A 19,745-nucleotide genomic window follows, 5' to 3' on the forward strand; every position below is an offset into this window, starting at 1 on the left:
CGGATCCATGTACCTCAAGTTCAATTAAGATTTTTCTTTATATTTGCAAGTTTTGGTATCAAGGACATAAAATTAAATTTTTCATCCCTTGGATACATGTACCTTAGGTTCAATAAAGATTTTCTTTATGTTTGGAAGTATTGCTACCAAGGATATGAAATTAAAATGTTTCTTCGTCTCTTGGATCCATGCACTTTTGGTCGAATTAAGATTTTTCTTTATATTTCTGCTTTAAGTTTTGGTACCATGGACATGAAATTAAATAGTTTTTCGTCTCTCGGATCCACGTGCCTTAGGTTCAATGAAGATTTCTCTCAATATTTGGAAGTTTCGGTACACAGGACTTGAAATATTTTTTTTTCGTTTCTTGAATCCCATGTGTCTTAGGCCCAATCATACCTAAAAACTGTGGTTTTCTAAGATTTTTTTTTATATTTGGACATTTTGGTACTAAGGACATGGAATTAAAATGTTTTCTCCTCTCTCGGATTTATGTGCCTTAGGTGGGATTAAAATTTTTCTTTATATTTGGAAGTTTTCGTACCAGGAACGTGAAATTAAAATTTTTTCGTCTCTTGGATTCATGTACCTTAGGTTGAAATAAGATTTTTCTTTATAGTTGTAAGTTTTGTATCAAGGACATGAAATTGAACATTTTTCATCTCTTGGATCCTTGTACCTTAGGTTAGACTAGATTTTTCTTTATATTGGGAAGTTTTGCTACCAAGGACATGAAATTAAAATGTTTTTTCGTCTCTTCGATCCATGTACCTAAGGTTGAAATAAGATTTTTCATTATATTTGGAAGTTATTGTACCATAGACATGAAATTAAAGTTTTTCGTCTCTTGGATCCAAGTGCCTTAGGTTCAATTAAAATTTTTCTTTATATTTGGAAATTTTGGTACACGAAACGGGAAATTAAATTTTTTTCATTTCTCAGATCCCATGTGTCTTAGGTCCAATCCTACCTAAAACACTAGTGTTTACTAAGATTTTTTTTTATATGTGGAAATTTTGATACTAAGGACATGAAATTAAAATATTTTTTTGTCTCCTGGATCCATCAATATCGATAATCACTAATCAGTGCTGAGGACCATTACATTACGAAAATGATACCTGCCCGGTTGTAGTCATTACAATTTTTGGAGATCGAAACAAGTTTCATTAATAATCAAAAGAATATGTCTGTCCAGCAAGCATCTCATATCACCGTGTTATGCATATTCTCGGAATGATGTAGAAAAGGTACCCGGCAACAAATTATTGATAGTATTTACCATATATACATATTAGAAATCGATTGTGCAAATAACCTGTTATGATGTAATGACGCTTAACACCAGTTGAGCTGCGTCCCAGAAACAATACATTGATTGCTAGCGTACTCCAAAATTAATATGGACATAATAACATAATGCATAAAATATTTTAATTGGAATAATGGCATATACAATGTTACATGATATTAATATCCTCATATAAAAATTTAAATGTTTGATTCATTCCAAAAAATTGTTCATAATGATTTCTCGTGACAGTGCACTTATTCCATTTTGGTGGCATATACAAGTTTTAACATGGTTTCAGCTACAATCACATCACACATTTGATGATTGGTATTATTGTGTTCATTGACTGTATCTGATGGTAAAATTTCGACGGCAGTGGAACAATTTACTGATACTTTGCCTTCCTTTGAAACAGAGTTATTTTTCATGGTGATATTCCGACAATGCCTTTTTCATTTTGCCGGAGATTTCACTGTCTATTACCATATTATTTTTACACAGTTAACAATTCTGACACTGAGACATGATAAGTTTTACGTCATTGGTGTAGCAGTATGCCTGTCCTCTTCTTACCTTCCGTTGAATGCTTTGTCCTTTGTCTTTTATTTCCTTGGCGAAGTTAACTGCCCATACCCTTTCAATTTTGTTCTCGTCTATACTGTCTATTATCTCATTATTTTTACACAGGTTACAGCTCCGACATATAGACATGATATGATTTATGACATTGATGCTGGAGTACTTTCGTTTTGCTTTTACGTTCTGTTGAATGGTAATACCACAAAGATGTTGATATGATTTATCAAGAGGTAACGTGTTACCCGCACAATGAGAAAGAGGGTTGCCTCCTCGTAGTCGCATAATATTTGTAGGCATAAATATATAATAAGTCGGAGGTAATAGACCTAAGATTGTTTGTTGCAGGATTTTGACTCTTGTTGATAAATGAGCATCACCAAGTGTGGAAAACTTTGTTGTGACCGAGATGGACCCAGGATTGCACAAAACCTCTATTCATACTGGTGATCAAAGGAACTTCTTGCTGTCCAGCTCTAAGCCGGCTTAAGCGCCTCGTGAAAATTTAAGAATATATGTTAGTCCCTGCCCTGTACTGGTTCTGGGACCATTGCTTTTCCTGAGGCTATAATAATTTAAATAATTTAAAGAATAGGTAAAATTGCAAGTTAAAATCCCAGTAGATGTTAAGGTTCTATTTCTACCACTTTCATACAAAGATACTTTACCGCTGCCATACAAAGATGCTTCTACCGCTGCTATACAGAATTAATTGTGCCGCTGCTATACACGTTTTCACGGAGAGTCAAGATCATTCCTTTTTGAGAGCCGTGAAGTGTATCAAGGCCAGGCGCTCCTGAATGTCACTGTCTAACCTTGACTGGTGCAATTGATGTGGCCTTTACCTGAGGATGGGTGTGGTCGATTTCTTTGGCCTTGAGCGTGGATATAAAAAACTTGATAGGAAGTAAATGTCAGAGTTCCACAAAGACATTTGACTAACTCACGTTCCAAGTTAGAAAAAAAAGTTTCAACAGTGATTGAATTGTGAACAGTTATGTCTAGTAAGAGAAGTAATGATACGGACATAGATTCTGATGTACCATTGGAAATGGTTACTGATCTACGTTTTTTGTCATATGATTAGTGGAAGGCTTGATTTACCGAAACACATTTACAATCCAGTTAGTTACCAAATAGCAGGTAACTGTATATCATATATAATCTTTCTTTTAAAACACTCCCCTCCCTACTAGTTTTTCTTGAACCTTTGAATTCAATTCGTGAAATATTTTTGAACCTGGACCTTCAAGGGACGGTAAAAAGCAATATCAAAACTAAAAAGTGAATAGCCACTGCCTTTGAGTGGTGTGCGAGCTTAGCCCTTTAGGCGAATCTTACTTATTTTTTATTCTGAACATGTTAATTTTTTTGGAAGCGGGGGGTGGACTTGCACGGGGGACTTATTTTCTTTTGCACTGATAACCCCTGAAACTGATCATTTAGATTCCAATATATTTCCAAAGTCAAAACATTCTTCATGATTTTTTTCTCAAACCCATCCATTTTTTGGTTCTTGACACTCACACTATCAATTATAAACTAAAGTAACTCATAGATTTTTTTTCTATTTTTGAGCACATTCTCATCGCCTAATGGTTCCCTAGGTGCAGGAGGAGTAAATGACTAACTAAAAATATCTATACAGAAAAAAATCATTACAAAACATTTTTAGTGTCAAAAATGTAATAATAAAATAATACATTTTCCCTCTTTTTTCTCAAGATGCCCCGGTCCATTGTCCTAAAGGTGCTTCATGATTGTAATTAACACAAGTTGTATTCTGGATAAATGTACATTATTCACTATTGAGGCAAAACATAATTGTTCTTCCAACTTAAATTTACTCATATCTACCAAACATATCATCCCACTCAAATGTTAGCCGACATTCTTTTGCAATATTCAATGCCTTTTTGGGGGCTCTCATCTTCATATTACTTCTTTAAACTATTTCAAGTTGCAATAGTTTAATACAACTCAATTCGAATGATAGATGGTTTTCGAACTTTAATCAATGTAAGCTAGTCAAATGTCTTTGTGGAACTGTGATATTAACTTCCTGTCAAGTTTTTTTTTATATCCGAGCTTAAGGCCAAAGAAATCGATTGTGTTTGCGTAACTAAGGCATTGCACAAGTCAAGGCTACACGGTGCAATTCAGGAGCGCCTGGCCTTGATACACTTCATCGGCTCTCAAAAGAAAATGACCTTGAGTCTCCGTGAAAAGATGTACAGCAGCGGTATAATTAATTCTGTATAGCAGCGGTAGAAATATCTTTGTATGGCAGCGGTAGAAATGGAGCCTAGATATCTACTTATCCCAGACTTCCGATTTTTTTTCATAAAATATTGAACGAATTTTCTGAAATTTCGTCTAGAGATCAAGATGCTGGAAAATGCCATGGCGAGGATAGGCTGGGTATAAAAGATTAGAGATGTTCTGGTCCTGTGATGTTCGGGGTCTCCTCTCCGCCATAAGGTACTTTCTCCGTCCCTATCCCCGAGAGGGAAATCCTGCTTGCGTGACCTCATAGTGGTATCAGGGTGCACCTTTCATGAGCTTTCCTAACCAAAACCGTTACTGCATTGAGGAGTGGGACCGCTCAAGGAAGTTATAGCCTTGTAAACGGCACAACATTGGCATTGGACTCTGATTAATTGATTATTATTCTGAACTTAGTCTTCTTTGATGGGTTTCTTTGGGCGGAAAAACATCTTCCTAACTAAGCTATTTATTATGGGTTGCCTCCTCGTAGTAGCATAATATTTGTAGGCATAAATATATAATAAGTTGGAGGTAATAGACCTAAGATGGTCAAAGGGACCTCTTGCTGTCCGGCTCTAAGTCGGCTTAAGCGCCTCGTGAAAATTTAAAAAAAGATATGATAGTCCCTGCCCTGCACTGGTTCTGGGACCATTGCTTTTCCTGAGGCTATAATAATTTCAATAACTTAAAGAATATGTAAAATTGCAAGTTAGAATTTTGCAAAGTTAAAAAACAACTATCGTATCGTTATTTTGACTGACAAATTCAGACACTTCGAACTAGACTTATTAAGAGTTTCAGAAACTCATATTTCAGAGGTAGGGAACATGATATTAGGCGATACAGAATTTATTTACTCAGACAGGAAGGATGGAGTACAAAGACAGGGAGTAGGGCTCATTACGAATAAGGAAGTTGCCAGGGGTGTCGTTTCGGGGGGCAACGGTGGTAGTTGCCCCTCCCAATAATTCAGAGAAAAATTATTCTATAGCCCATGCCCCTTGACTCTCCAGATGGAGACCCCTCTCCCCCCCAATGAAAACACTAGAGCTATTCCCCTGGAAGTTGCCAAGTCTTGTTTAGGTTAGGAAGGTATTAATAATAGAACGTTAGTTGCTCATTTTTTGACTAAAAACCAAAGAGAATCAGTCATAGTAGATGTCCCAGTAGAACCGATTGATGGAGACAGTAGTCACGCAGATGAATTTCACTTACAGCTACCGGAACAAATAGACCGAGTCCCAGGTAGAAATCTTGTATTTTTATTCGTGGATTTTAATGCCCAGGTAGGTAAAAATACCGATAAATGGTATCCAAGGCAGGGTAAATTTGGCATGAGAAAAGAAAACAATAATGGTTACAGACTGCTGCAATTTTGTAGGTAAAACAATCTAGTTATAACCAGAGTATTTGGTAATAAATTGATCCATACATGGTTAGCCTGGTATCCGCATGATGGTAAGACAGCTAACCTCATTGATTATTTTATTGTAAACCGAAGACTGGCAGGATCGATACTAGATACTAGGGTATATGGGAGTGTTGTTATTGATGTTAAAAGTAAAGATTACCATACAGTAGTGTCTAGCGTTAATTTGAAGCTGGAATTTAGGAACGGTAACTACCTTCCAGGAAATTATGACATTGGTAGACTTCCAGATAATAATTTGAAAGAAACTTTCCAGGAACAGTTGAATACTAAGCTAAAGAGTTTAAAATTTGACAAAGTAGAAGATGGAGGGAGTAATTTTAGGAAACTAGTTTTTGAAGTCCCTGGTGGTGTCCCGAAGAAGCAAGTTAGAAAGTCAGCTAGGAATATTAGTGAAAAGCTTTATGTTTCTTAGAGAGGATGGGTTTGTACCAGAACTATTTGAGTGGTAGATTATATGAAAACAAGAAAATGTAAAGACAGTGGAGAAAACACTAAAACATGAATTAAGGAGACGTGAAGTGGAGGCCATGGATAAAATTACTGAAGGTCGGGAACATGCACCCAGACGGCATTATAGTAAAATATTCTACTGGTATGTTAATAAATTGAGAGAGGATAGTCAATCTGGACTTGTCCCAATTCAAGATAGGAACGGGACAAAAATTAGAGATAAGGAAAGAGTTAAATCTAAATGGGTGAAACATTCTGAGAATATGCTTAACCGTGACAGAGTTACAGGAAAAAATATAAAAAATGAAAATGTTTGTGAAACTTTGGATGAAAAGAAAGATGTATTTTATGAGGAAAAATAAGAGACAGCACTAAAATGATTAAAAAAAATAATTTTCTAGGTACTGATTGTGTGGTAACTAAGTTTTTTTTTAATATGGTGGTTATGAAGTTAGAGATAGTTTACTGAAGATGTTATATGAACATAATTTTTGAAAAATGTGAAGTACCTAGGAATTTTATTGAAACTCTCAACCACACTTTCACTCTAAGAGTTATAATTGAGAAGTGCCCGAGTCATTAAATCTCTTTATTCTTCAGTTTTATATTATGAGTAAGCGTCTGATTCAGTTGACAGAAGAGCAGTAGCGAAGGTCCTTGTACGGTATCCTTGTACGGTATACCAGAAAAATACATTAGAGTGATTAGTGCAATTTACGAGAATAAAGTTGCTGTAGTTAAGGTAGGATCTGAGGTAGGAAATGGGGTTAGTAGCTGGTTTCGGATTGAATCAGGAATTAAGCAGGGTTGCATCCTATCCCTATTTACATGGATCATTTTGATGTACTTTGTCCAAAAAAGCACAGCAAAGGCAATGGGAGAACACGTAATCAATTAGGGAGGTAAAACTCCCCCGGACTTAGATTATGCTGATGATTTAAGCATTTTTAAGATTTTAGCATTTATGCTGATAATTTAAGCAAGGAATTAAATTTTAGAGGTTTTGCGAGTTCACGGTGCAAGAATAGGTTTGAAAATTAATGTTAAGAAGACTAAGGCGCAAAGACTAGGAATACGTAAAGGTGAACAGGTAATGTTGGGCAAAGAGAAGATCGATCAAGTGGACATCTTCACTTATCTAGGTAGTATTATTAGTAAAGACGCCGGGAGCAGTGAAGATGTTATAAGTAGAATAGCTGAGGCCCATGGTATTTTTTCACAGCTGCAAAAAGCTTGGAAAAATAGGAAGATAAGTCTGCGATAAAAAATTTGATTATTGTAAGTTACAGTGATGACAATGGTCAAGTATGGTTCTGAAGCTTAGATGATCCAAATAATGGAGGAGGATTTGCAAGATCTTTTCTAGAGAAATAGGCCACGGACCCTTTTGGGTATCCGACTGATTGACCGCATCTCAAACAGTAAGCTGTACAAAAAAAGTGGCTCAATCCCATTTTCTAGGGCTATAATGAGAGAAAGGTTGAGATGACTAGGACACGTTCTGCAGATGAAGGATGGCAGATTGCCAAAGAGCATTCTTGTCGGCCAACCCCCTAGGGCCAAACTAAAAGCAGATCGTCCCTGAATCGAGTGGGAGGATTTCGTAAGGAAAAATTTAAGGAAAATGGGTACTTCTTGTGAGGTTGTAAAGTTGAAGACTTTGAATCAATTGGGGTGGAGGAGGGGCGTGCGTAGCTGTGTTGGCCTAAGGCAGTTTGGTGCTGCAATGAGTTGTCAAAAGTAGTAGTAGTAGTACATAAAGATCCGGCCCAGAAAAACACTATAATAAGTTCAGGTATGACTCATAGATAGTGAGGGGAGGGTACGAGTTTTCAGAATCTTGCTATTTGCACACCTTCAAGAAGGGTCTGTCAAACCTGAACAAAGCTTGTTAGGAAGTAAAACCTAATGTCAGTAGAGGTCTAAGTACCATTTTGCTTGAAGCTATAGGAATTCCCATGTTATTTGCTTGCATTATGTTCCTTGGCGTCTTTCCAGAGCATGTACTTATGCAACATGATTAAACACGCTTTTACAATCGGAATTCATTGATTGACATTTGCAAAAAGGGGTAATTAGTGATTGGATAATTTTTTAGCATGAAATCTCTGAATAAAATATTTTAGAAGCATGTACTTGACGATGGATAAAAGGGTTAAGGTGATTAGCAATTACGAGCGAGGATTCCCCCATTGGTTCCTGGCAGTAGGCTAAGCATATCAAGTTGAAAATTTGACAGAATAAGGTATTTGAGGTGGAACTTGAACTAAATCAAAATACATTATGTGCAAGCAGATTTTCAAATTGGCATATCTCAAAAAGGGATTTGTGTATTAAGTTTGAACTTTCAGAGAGTGCTTAAAGGGAAAGTCAATTTGTGAAAACTTCGATATGTACTGTATAATACACAAGTGATGTTTGGACAGTGTTGTCAATTTAAAATAGTTTAACGTTATACTATACGAAGAAGTTGATACTAAGAGGGGTGTAGATGATAAGAAAATAATTGTAATAACGGATAGCTTTATTTCTTCGATGTGTTCCGTATAATACATAAGTGGTGAGGTGATGGCAGAAGGATCTCTTAGAGTACTTATAGTGCTGTACGGTGGGCCGAGCTGCTAGCGAAAACACCGTCTGGATAAGTTGAAATAAAAAATTTAACAAGAAATGGCTGAAAAGTGTTTTGGGGGGAGATGGGTTGATTGTGTACTGTATAATACACAAGTGATGTTTGGACAGTGTTGTCAATTTAAAATATACGACACACCCACAGAGATGACACACACACACACACACACACACACACACACACACACACACACACACACACACACACACACACACACACACACACACACACACACACACACACACACACACACACACACACACACACACACACACACACACACACACACACACACACACACACACACACACACACACACACACACACACACACACACACACACACACACACACACACACACACACACACACACACACACACACACACACACACACACACACACACACACACACACACACACACACACACACACACACACACACACACACACACACACACACACACACACACACACACACACACACACACACACACACACACACATACACACACAAACAAACACACAAACACATAAACAAAAACACAAAAACACACACACAAAAACACAAACAAACACAAACACACACACACACAAACACACACATACAAAAACACACACAAACACACACACAAACAAACACAAACAAAAAAAAAAAAACAAAAACAAAAAAAAAAAAACACAAAAAAAACACACAAACAAAAAAAAAAAAACAAAAAAAAAAACAAAAACCCAACAAAAAAAACAGAACAGAGACGACACCCACACAGAGACGACTCATGCACACGCACAGAGATGACACACTCACACATAGACTACAAACACAAAATGACAACTTACACATGGAGACGACACACGCACAGAGACGACAAACACACAGAGGCGATACACATAGAGGGACAACACAAAAACACACAGAGACAACAAACACACAGAGACAACACACACAAAGAGACAACACACCCACCGAGATGATACACACACAGACACGAAACACAAACAGAGTCATAGTGAGAGAGATATCCAAAAAAGTTGGGTTGATCTAGGTTCACTTAGAGTCACGCGCGACTCTAGACTCTAGAGATATCCAAAAAAGTTGGGTTGATCTAGGTTCACTTAGAGTCGCGCGCAACTCTAAGTGAACCTAGATCAACCCAACTTTTTTGAATAACTCTCTCACTATGACTCTGTTTGTGTGTCGTGTATGTGCGTGTGTCGTCTTAATGTGTGTGTTTCATCTCTATGGGCGTTTTGTCTCTGTGTATGTGTCGTCTCTGTGTTCGTCTTGTCTCTCTCTCTCTCTCTGTGTGTGTGTTTGTGTGTTGTCACTCTTTGTGTATCGTCTCTGTGTGTTTGTCGTCTCAGTGCGTTTGTCGTCTCTATGTGTAAGTCGTCCCTTTGTTTGTGTTGTCTCTCTGTGTGTGTCTGTGTGTGCCGTCTCTGTGTGTGTGTCGTCTCTCTCTCTGTGTGTGTGTGTGTGCTGTCTCTATGTGGGTGTGTCGTCTCTATGTGTGTTTCGTATCTGTGTGTGTGTCGTCTCTGTGGGTGTGTCGTCTCTATTTTTGTGTCTTCTCCGTATGTTTGTCCTCTCTCTGTGTATGTGTGTGTGTGTCGCCTCTGTGTATGTGTCGTCTCTACGTGTGTTTGTCATTTCTGTGTGTGTGTCTCGTCTCTGTGTGTGTGTTGACTCTGTGTGTGTATCGTCTCTGTGCGTGTGTCGTCTCTATGGGTGTGCCGTCTCTGTTTGTGTGTCTCATCTCTGTGTGTGTGTCGTCTCTGTGTGTGTGTGTGTGTCGTCTCTGTGCGTGTGTCTTCTCTATCTGTGCGTGTCGTATCTGTGTGTGTGTTTTCTCTGTGCGTGTGTCGTCGCTATGTGTGTGTCGTCTCTGTGTGTGTTTCGTCTGTGTGTGTGTGTGTGTGTGTCGTCTCTGTGCGTGTGTCGTCGCTATGTGTGTGTCGTCTCTCTGTGTGTGTATCGTCCCTGTACATGTGTCGTCTCTATGTGTGTTTCGTCTCTGTGTGTGTATCGTCTCTGTGATGTCGTTTCTGTGTGTTTGTCCTCTCTATGTGTGAGTAGTCTCTTTGTGTCTGTCGTCTCTGTGTGTTTGTCCTCTCTGTGTGTGAGTGGACTCTGTGTGTGTGTGTGTCGTCTCTGTGTGTGTGTCGTCTGTTAGTGTGTGTCGTATCTGTGTGTGTGTGTCGTCTCTTTGTGTGTGTCGTCTCTGTGTGTTTTTAGTCTCTGTGCGTGTGTCTTCTCTATGTGTAAGTCGTCAATTTGAGTGTGTCGTCTCTGTGTATGTGTTGTCTCTGTCTGTGTGTGTCGTCTTTTTGTGGGTGTTGTCTCTGTGTGTGTGTGTTGTCTCTATGCGTGTGTAGTCTCTCTGTCTGTTTTGTATCTGTGTGTGTTTCGTATCTGTGTGTTTGTGTGACGTCTCTTTGTATGTGTCGTCTCTATGTGTGTTTGTCATTTCTGTGTGTGTGTCTCGTCTCTGTGTGTGTGTGTGTGTTGTCTCTGTGTGTGTATCGTCTCTATGAGTGTGTCGTCTCTATGGCTGTTTCGTCTCTGTGTGTGTGTATCATCTCTCTGTGTGTGTGTGCCGTCTCTTTGTGTGCCGTCTCTGCGCGTGTGTCTTCTCTCTGTGTGTGTGTCGTCTCTATGTGTGTCGTCTCTATGCGTGTGTCGTCGCTATGTGTATTTTCTACAATAGCGTAACTATCATGTGACTTGGTACTTTGAAATTATTTTCTACAATAGCGTAATGTGTATTTTCTACAATAGCGTAACTATCATGTGACTTGGTACTTTGAAATTATTTTTTAAAATAGTGTAACTATCATGTGACTTGGTACTTTGAAATTATTTTCTACAAAAGCGTAACTATCATGTGAGTTGGTACTTTGAAATTATTTTCTACAATAGCGTAACTATCATGTGACTTGGTACTTTGAAATTATTTTCTACAATAGCGTAACTATCAGGTGACCTGGTACTTTGAAATTATTTTCTATAATAGCGTAACTATCATGTGACTTGGTACTTTGAAATTATTTTCTAAAATAGCGTAACTATCATGTGAATTGGTACTTTGAAATTATTTTCTACAATAGCTTAAATATCATATGACTTTGTACTTTGAAAATATTTTCTAAAATAGCGTAACTATCGTGTGACTTGGTACTTTGAAATTATTTTCTATAAAAGCGTAACTATCATGTGACTTGTTACTTTAAATAATTTTCTACAATAGCGTAACTATCATGTGACTTGGTACTTTGAAATTATTTTCTACAATAGCGTAACTATCATGTGACTTGGTACTTTGATATTATTTTCTATTATAAATTAAATATCATTTGAATTTGGAATTTTAAATTATTTTATATAATGACGTAAAATTAATGTTAATTGTTAGTTTTATATGATTTTCTAGAATAGATTAAATATCATGTTTCTTTGTACTTTTACATTATTTTCTACAATATAGTAAATATCATGTGAGTTGTTACTTTTATATTATTTTATATAATAGTGAAACTATCATGTGACTTGGTACTTTGAAATTATTTTCTAAAATAGAGTAACTATTATGTGACTTGGTACTTTTAAATTATTTTCTACAAGATCGTAACTTTCATGTGACTTGGTACTTTGAAATTATTTTCTATAATAACATAACTATCATGTGACTTGGTACTTTGAAATTATTTTCTACAATCGCGTAACTATCATGTGACTTGTCACTTTGAAATTATTTTCTATAATAGCGTAACTATCATGTGACTTGTTACTTTGAAATTATTTTCTATAATAGCGTAACTATCATGTGACTTGGTACTTAGAAATTATTTTCTACAATAGCGTAACTATCATGTGACTTGGTACTTTGAAATTATTTTCTACAATAGCGTAACTATCTTGTGACTTGGTACTTTGAATTTATTTTCTACAAAAGCGTTAATATCTCGTGACTTGGTACTTTTAAATATTATTCTACAATAGCTTATCTATTATGTCACTTGGTACTTTTAAATTATTTTTTAAAATGGCTTAAATATCATATGACTTGGTATTTTGAAAGTATTTTCTAAACAAGAGTAACTCTTATGTAACTTGTTACTTTGAAATTTTTTTCTATAATATCTTAACTATACTGTGACTTGGTACATTGAAATTATTTTCTACAATAGCGTAAGTATCATGTGACTTGGTACTTTGAAATTATTTTATACAATAGCGTAACTATCATGTGACATGGTACTTTGAAATTATTTTATACAATAGCGTAACTATCATGTGACATGGTACCTTGAAAGTATTTTCTAGACTATCGTAACGATCATGTGTCTTTGTACTTTGAAATTATTTTATATAATAGCGTAACTATCATGTGACTTGTTACTTTGAAATTATTTTCTATATATCGTAACTATCAAGTGAGTTGGTATTTTGAAATTATTTTATAAAATATAGTAACTATCATTTGACTTGTTAATTTGAATTTATTTTCTAACATATTATAACTATCATGTTAATTGGTACTTTTTAATAATTTTCTACAATATCTTAACTATTATGTCACTTGGTACTTTGAAATTATTTTTTACAATAGCGTAAATATCATATGACTTTGTATTTTGAAAGTATTTTCTACAAAAGCGTAACTATCATGTAACTTGGTACTTTGAAATTTTTTTCTATAATAGCGTATCTATCATGTGACATGGTACTTTGAAATTATTTTCTACAATAGCGTAACTACCATGTTACTTGGTACTTTGAAATTATTTTCTATTATATCGTAACTATCATGTGACTTGGTACTTTGAAATTATTTTATACAATAGCGTAACTATCATGTGACATGGTACTTTGAAATTATTTTATACAATAGCGTAACTATCATGTGACTTGGTACACCCATCTCCCCCAAAACACTTTTTATACATTTCCCGTTAAATTTTCTTTTATTTTTTAACCATTTTAATTTATCAAAAGATTGAAATATGTGTTAAATTGACATCACTGTCCAATAGTCACTTGTGTATTATATAGTATACTAACAACCCCACTCCCTCCCAGACACTTTTCAGCCATTTCTTGTTAATTTTTTTTATTTCTTAACTATTTTAAATTGACAACACATCGAAGTATATTTTAAATTGACAACACTGTCCAAACATCACTTGTGTATTATACAGTACACAATCAACCCATCTCCCCCCAAAAAACTTTTCAGCCATTTCTTGTTAATTTTTTTTTATTTCTTAACTATTTTAAATTGACAACACATCGAAGTATATTTTAAATTGACAACACTGTCCAAACATCACTTGTGAATTATACAGTACACAATCAACCCGTCTCCCCCCAAAACACTTTTCAGCCATTTCTTGTTAAATTTTTTTTATTTCTTAACTATTTTAAATTGACAACACATCGAAGTATATTTTAAATTGACAACACTGTCCAAACATCACTTGTGTATTATACAGTACACAATCAACCCGTCTCCCCCCAGAACACTTTTCAGGCATTTCTTGTTAAATTTTTTTATTTTTTAACTATTTTAAATTGAAAACACTGTCCAAACAACATTTTTATATTCTACAGTACAAAATCATCCCCTGTCCCCCAAAACACTTTTCAGCCATTTCTTGTTAATTTTTTTTACTTCTAAACTATTGTTGGCTAAAGGCAATTCTCCAAAACAAATCAGAAACCACTCTTGATAGCACAGACTACAAAAATGGAACTGTGGATAACACACGGGTGATTGACAGCTTTCCCTACAAAAGCATTCCTTAATACACAATTTCACAATCTCTAGTTTTCGATAAAAAAAAAAACCAGCGGGGAATCCCTTCTCGTAATTGCTAATCCCTTTTACCCTTTTAAAAAAATTCGAAGTATATTTTAAATTGACAACACTGTCCAAACATCACTTGTTTATTATACAGTACACGATCAACCCATCTCCCCCCAAAACACTTTTCAGCCATTTATTGTTAAATTTTTTATTTCAACTTATCCAGACGGTGTTTTCGCTAGCAGCTCGGCCCATCGTACAGCACTATAAGTACTCTAAGAGATCCTTCTGCCATCACCCCACCACTTATGTATTATACGGAACACATCGAAGAAATAAAGCTATCCGTTATTACAATTCTTTTCTTGTCATCTACACCCCTCTTAGTATCAACTTCTTCGTATAGTATAACGTTAAACTATTTTAAATTGACAACACTGTCCAAACATCACTTGTGTATTATACAGTACATATCGAAGTATTCACAAATTGACTTTCCCTTTAAGCACTCTCTGAAAGTTCCAACTTAATACACAAATCCCTTTTTGAGATATGCCAATTTGAAAATCTGCGTGCACATAGTGTATTTTGATTTAGTTCAAGTTCCACCTCAAATACCTCATTCTGTCAAATTTTCATCTTGATATGCGTAGCCTACTGCCAGGAACCAGTGGGGGAATCCTCGCTCGTAATTACTAATCACCTTAACCCTTTTATCCATCGTCAAGTACATGCTCCAAAAATATTTTATTCAGAGATTTCATGTTACAAAATTATCCAATTACTAATTACCCCTATTTTGCAAATGTCAATCAATGAATTCCGATTGTAAAAGCGTGTTTAATCATGTTGCATAAGTACATGCTCTGGAAAGACGCCAAGGAACATAATGCAAGCAAATAACATGGGAATTCCTATAGCTTCAAGCAAAATGGTACTTAGACCTCTACTAATGTCCTATTTATACTCTGAGGGTGTCCAGACAGCCCGGTCTTTGCGGAGCATGAGAGAAGGATCCCTACATTCTTGCCATAAGCCTGTGTCCTAGTTAGCTTTTAGGGGTTATGAAATCTCATTTAAACTTTAAGGGAAGTGAGAGCATATGTCCTAGTAGAGTCTTTAAGATAAAACTGCAAAAAAGACAAAAATTACCGTGTACATATAAGGATGGCCACAGCTCCTACTATATCCTCCGCTCTCTACGCTAAATCTAACTAGTGTTCAACTGGAAGTTTCTTTGAGTGCTAAAAATATACTAAATCGGGGGTTGCAGTATTTTATGGGATTACTTTCCAACCCTGCAGCTGAGCGAGAGAAACTAGCACCTTCTATTCACGAGACGTTGACACAAAGACTAACTTTCAAAAATTTACTTTTTATTACACATCTCTTGAGTTAGAATATTCTATCCTGAAGCATTGGAGGGAAAATGTCAAACGCTAGCACGAGGGGAGAGGATGGCAGCCATCTTTATATACAAAATAATTTCTATTCGCTTTTAGTTTTATTCCTGGTCATTACTTTCATTCGAAAAACTTGTTTTTAAACGTAATTTATGTTTGTTGTATCAGTATTTTTGTATATGTAAATCTTTCTCAATTGGAATAACTTTTTTAACTTTCAATTTCACATCATGTTTTCCCGCAATGCGACTCTGGACCCAAAAGATTAGAAAGGAAGCTACTTTTTTTGTATATTTTGACATTTGTAATTAAAATGACTGCCTTAAAGTTTCGACGCGACGCCAGAGTTGGTGGCAATGGGCCCTGGGGGCTAAAAAGCGCAGGAAAAGGTCGAATTGCCCTTCAATCCCTTTTGTTTTTGTAAAAGAGTACAAGAGCTCACAATTTTCGTTCAAATGAGGCCTTTTTTTGAAATTTTTCAGGATGGCGGACATGGCCCACCAATTTCATTCGCTAAACACATGAGTATCACTGTTTTGTAACACGAGCTTCAGATTTGAACAGCAAATTGCATGAAACTTCAATCTTTGAGACCATCAATGTAATTCTTCTTATTTTTTTACCAGTTCTTTAGACATGTTTTTAAAACGGGAACTCCTTTTTTAGATCGAATGAAACCACAGCTTTTTATAGATATGCCAATTTCAACTACATGTTGAGCCATTAGGTACATGGAGTACCCTGAGGAATCAGGCATACGCAAGGCCGTATCCAGTGAGGGGGGGGGGGCGTTTCGGGGGTTTGTATATGTCTGTCCGACTCGTAGAAACGAAAAAAAATGAATACAAGTAAATTTTTTATCTCTTTTTTGAAGTTTTTTGCCCCCCCCCAAAAAAATAGTGGATATGGCCCTGGGTATAGGGGGGGGGGATGCAAATAGACGATGGATTACCTAGAAGGAAGTGCTTCAGAGGTACTATTTATTTCAATGTAAATAAATTCGAAATTTTAGCAGGGAATTACATAGTAGAATAAACAATAGCTTTTGGAACTAATCTAAACTCATTTTCCAGACAATTCTTTCTAATATTTAAGGAGAAAGTCTAAAACTTTCTGAGGTTTTCAGGAGTTGATATATGAGCTGATTCGTAAAAGTTTCATTTACATATTTCAACTAATTTCATTGGCATATTTAAGACAGTTCATGATTGATTATTTCACACAAACATGTTTGTTCCATAGAATAATTTGTTTATTTAATAATAAAATAATTTGCTTATCTAACACTAAAAATTTATCTCCTGAAATTTCTAATCAGAAGCCTTTTTTATTTTTTTATTTTCTTTTAATTGGCATACCAAGTATTTACAAAATAAAGAAAATTAAATTTTTGATTAGCCTTTGACCTACTTTATACAGGTATAAGTATTTACAAAAATGAAAAAAAACAAGCGACCGGTGAAAGTACTGAAATTAAACACATCCCCAAAAACATTATTTGGCAAGAAGCCCATCTTAGATGTAACTAATTAGATATTTGTTTTACCACAAGAAAATAGACATCGATATTTGATTCAATTAGAACAAGCTCTGTATTTTTCCGCTTCCAACTATAGAGGACAAGCAAGAGCATAGGAAGTTTTAAGGAAAAGGGCATTTTCTTCTAGATATGTAACACTTGAAATAACAATTTAAGGGGTGGGGGTGATAATATCTAAGGGAACCGAGGATCCTTACAGGCCCCGATATGGAAATATATTCAATTGATGTTTAAATATTAGACAGGGAAGCCATCGCTGAAATAGTAAACATACTCATCGTGTTCAGGGCAGCACTTCCCGTCCATATTTTTCAATCGCTTCACAATATCAAAATAAAAATGAGGCAGTAAAAGAGAAAGTCCGATAAGAACTAGCCGTGGATACTGTAAGATAAAGGGATGTATAAGCGTTTGCGCCAACTTCTAAGCTTATCGCAAGCGCAGAGTGGATTTATACTCAATTTGGACTTTGATGCATAGATTGTAAAGAAAAATGGAACAATCGATTTAGAATTATCCTCAACTTAATTTATATTTTATCCAGCATTTTGATAAGCCAAAACCCTTGCAGCAAGATAACAACAATTACGTAAGTAAAGCATACAACAAAGAAAATGAGCGCAAAAGACATTCCTGCCTTTAGAAAGCTTAGACCTACTCCTATCTTTGGTAATTTTTGTTCTTTATAACTTTATCTTGATTATTGATAGTAATTAATAAAAAAAAAAATTTCCACAAAATAAGTTTTTCAAAGAAAAGTAAAGAACTCCATTAAACCAAAAATGAGCAAAATTAAAATCAAATAATCTACCAAGCATGAAACTACCACAAATCAGCATCGATAAATAAAAGAAACCCAAAACGAACAGAAATTAAAATAAATAACCGATTCAAACTCAAAACAAGCAAAAACTAACATGAGTAGGGCTCAAAATCCCTATGCCTTCCCTAGGCCAGAACATAATTTGCACTTTACTGAAAAAATATAAAGTGGTTATCCTCCAATCACTTTCGACTATTAGAAAGGGCTCAAGCCCTTCTAATTTCAAATCGAATAAGCCCTTTTTGAAGTTTCTACAACATAAATATCTATAAAAACGTTATATGCCCCCAAGGTATAACTTACAACCCTTGCCCCGAGGGCTCTGAGGGGGTTATTATCCTCAAAGACCTAATTTCTAGAACTTTGAACTTAGTTGAACAAAATGACTATATAAAAATTTTGATTGAATGTGTTTGGGGAAAAGGTGGGCGTGAGAGGGGGGTTAGTTGCTCTCAAATCACTTTCGACTATTAAAAAGGGCACTAGCCCTTTAAAATTCCATGAATAAGCCCTTTTTCAAGTTTCAACGACAAAGCTTTCAATAAAAACCTTACATACCCCCAGGCCATAGCTTAAAACCCTTACCCTGAGGGCTGTGTGGGGAGTGTCATCCTCTTAGATATAATTTCCGGACATTTCAACTACTTTGAACAAAATGGCTACCTCAAAATTTTGATTGGATGTGTTTGTATAAATGATGGGCGTCGAAGGGGTGCTAGTTGCCTTCCAATCACTTTCGACTATTAAAAAGGGCACTAGCCATTTCAATTTCCAATCAAATGACCCCTTTTTGAAGTTTCTACGACAACACTTTCTATAAAAAACCTTATATGCCCCCAGGGCATAACTTACAACCCTTGCCCTGAGGTCTGTGGGGGGGGGGGGTTGTCATTCTCAAAGACCTATTTTCCAGAACTTTCAACTACGTTGAACAAAATGGCTATATCAAAATATTGATTGGATGTGTTTGGGGAAAAGGTGGACTTGAGAGGGGGTTAGTTGCCCTCCATTCACTTTCGACTATTAAAAAGGGCACTAGCCCTTTGAATTTCCAATCGAACGAACCTTTTAAGAAGCTTCTATGACAACACTTTCTATAAAAACCTTATATGCCCCCAGGGCGTAACTTACGACTCTTGCCCTGAGGGCTGTGGGGGAGTGTCCTCTTCAAAAACATATTTTCTATCTGGAAATAAATTACGCTGAAAAACAAGGCTATCTCAAATTTTGATTGGATGTGTTCGGGAAAATGGTAGCGTAGAAGGGGTTTTAGTTGCCTTCCAATCACTTTCGACTATTAAAAAGGGCACAAGCCACTCCCATTTCCTTTCCAACTCCTTCGATACGAAGTGCCCCGGTCTAAGACCAAGAAACCAAAAAAACCAAAAAAAAGTACATTGTGCCAACAGCGTTCTTTACTTAGGCAGCGCTATTGCACTGCCTATGATTTCGTTAGTAGAAAGGCCCCTATTGATCGTGACATTACCACGTGGTTTATGGTTTTCTCACTGAGAATGAAAAA

At 36.0% G+C, this 19,745-nt stretch overlaps 1 protein-coding gene across 2 annotated transcripts in view; it reads right to left on the reverse strand.

Moving 5' to 3' along the window:
• LOC148952127 (uridine phosphorylase 1-like) overlaps positions 1-19,745 on the reverse strand; it is a 108,271-nt gene that overhangs the window by 43,594 nt on the left and 44,932 nt on the right. Inside the window, exon 1 of one of the 2 annotated variants that reach the window (XM_089089571.1) lies at positions 17,675-17,767. The exons of the other annotated variant lie outside the window; for it this stretch is intronic. Coding sequence (XP_088945697.1) covers positions 17,675-17,706 — 32 coding nt within the window. The 5' untranslated portion in view covers positions 17,707-17,767. Of the gene's footprint in view, positions 1-17,674; positions 17,768-19,745 lie in introns of those variants that run through there. 2 annotated transcript variants of the gene reach the window in all.

Source organism: Artemia sp. Qi Xiang Cuo, chromosome 5 (genome assembly GCF_049724085.1).
Source record: "Artemia sp. Qi Xiang Cuo chromosome 5, ASM4972408v1, whole genome shotgun sequence".
In the NCBI taxonomy this organism is placed as follows: domain Eukaryota; kingdom Metazoa; phylum Arthropoda; class Branchiopoda; order Anostraca; family Artemiidae; genus Artemia; species Artemia sp. Qi Xiang Cuo.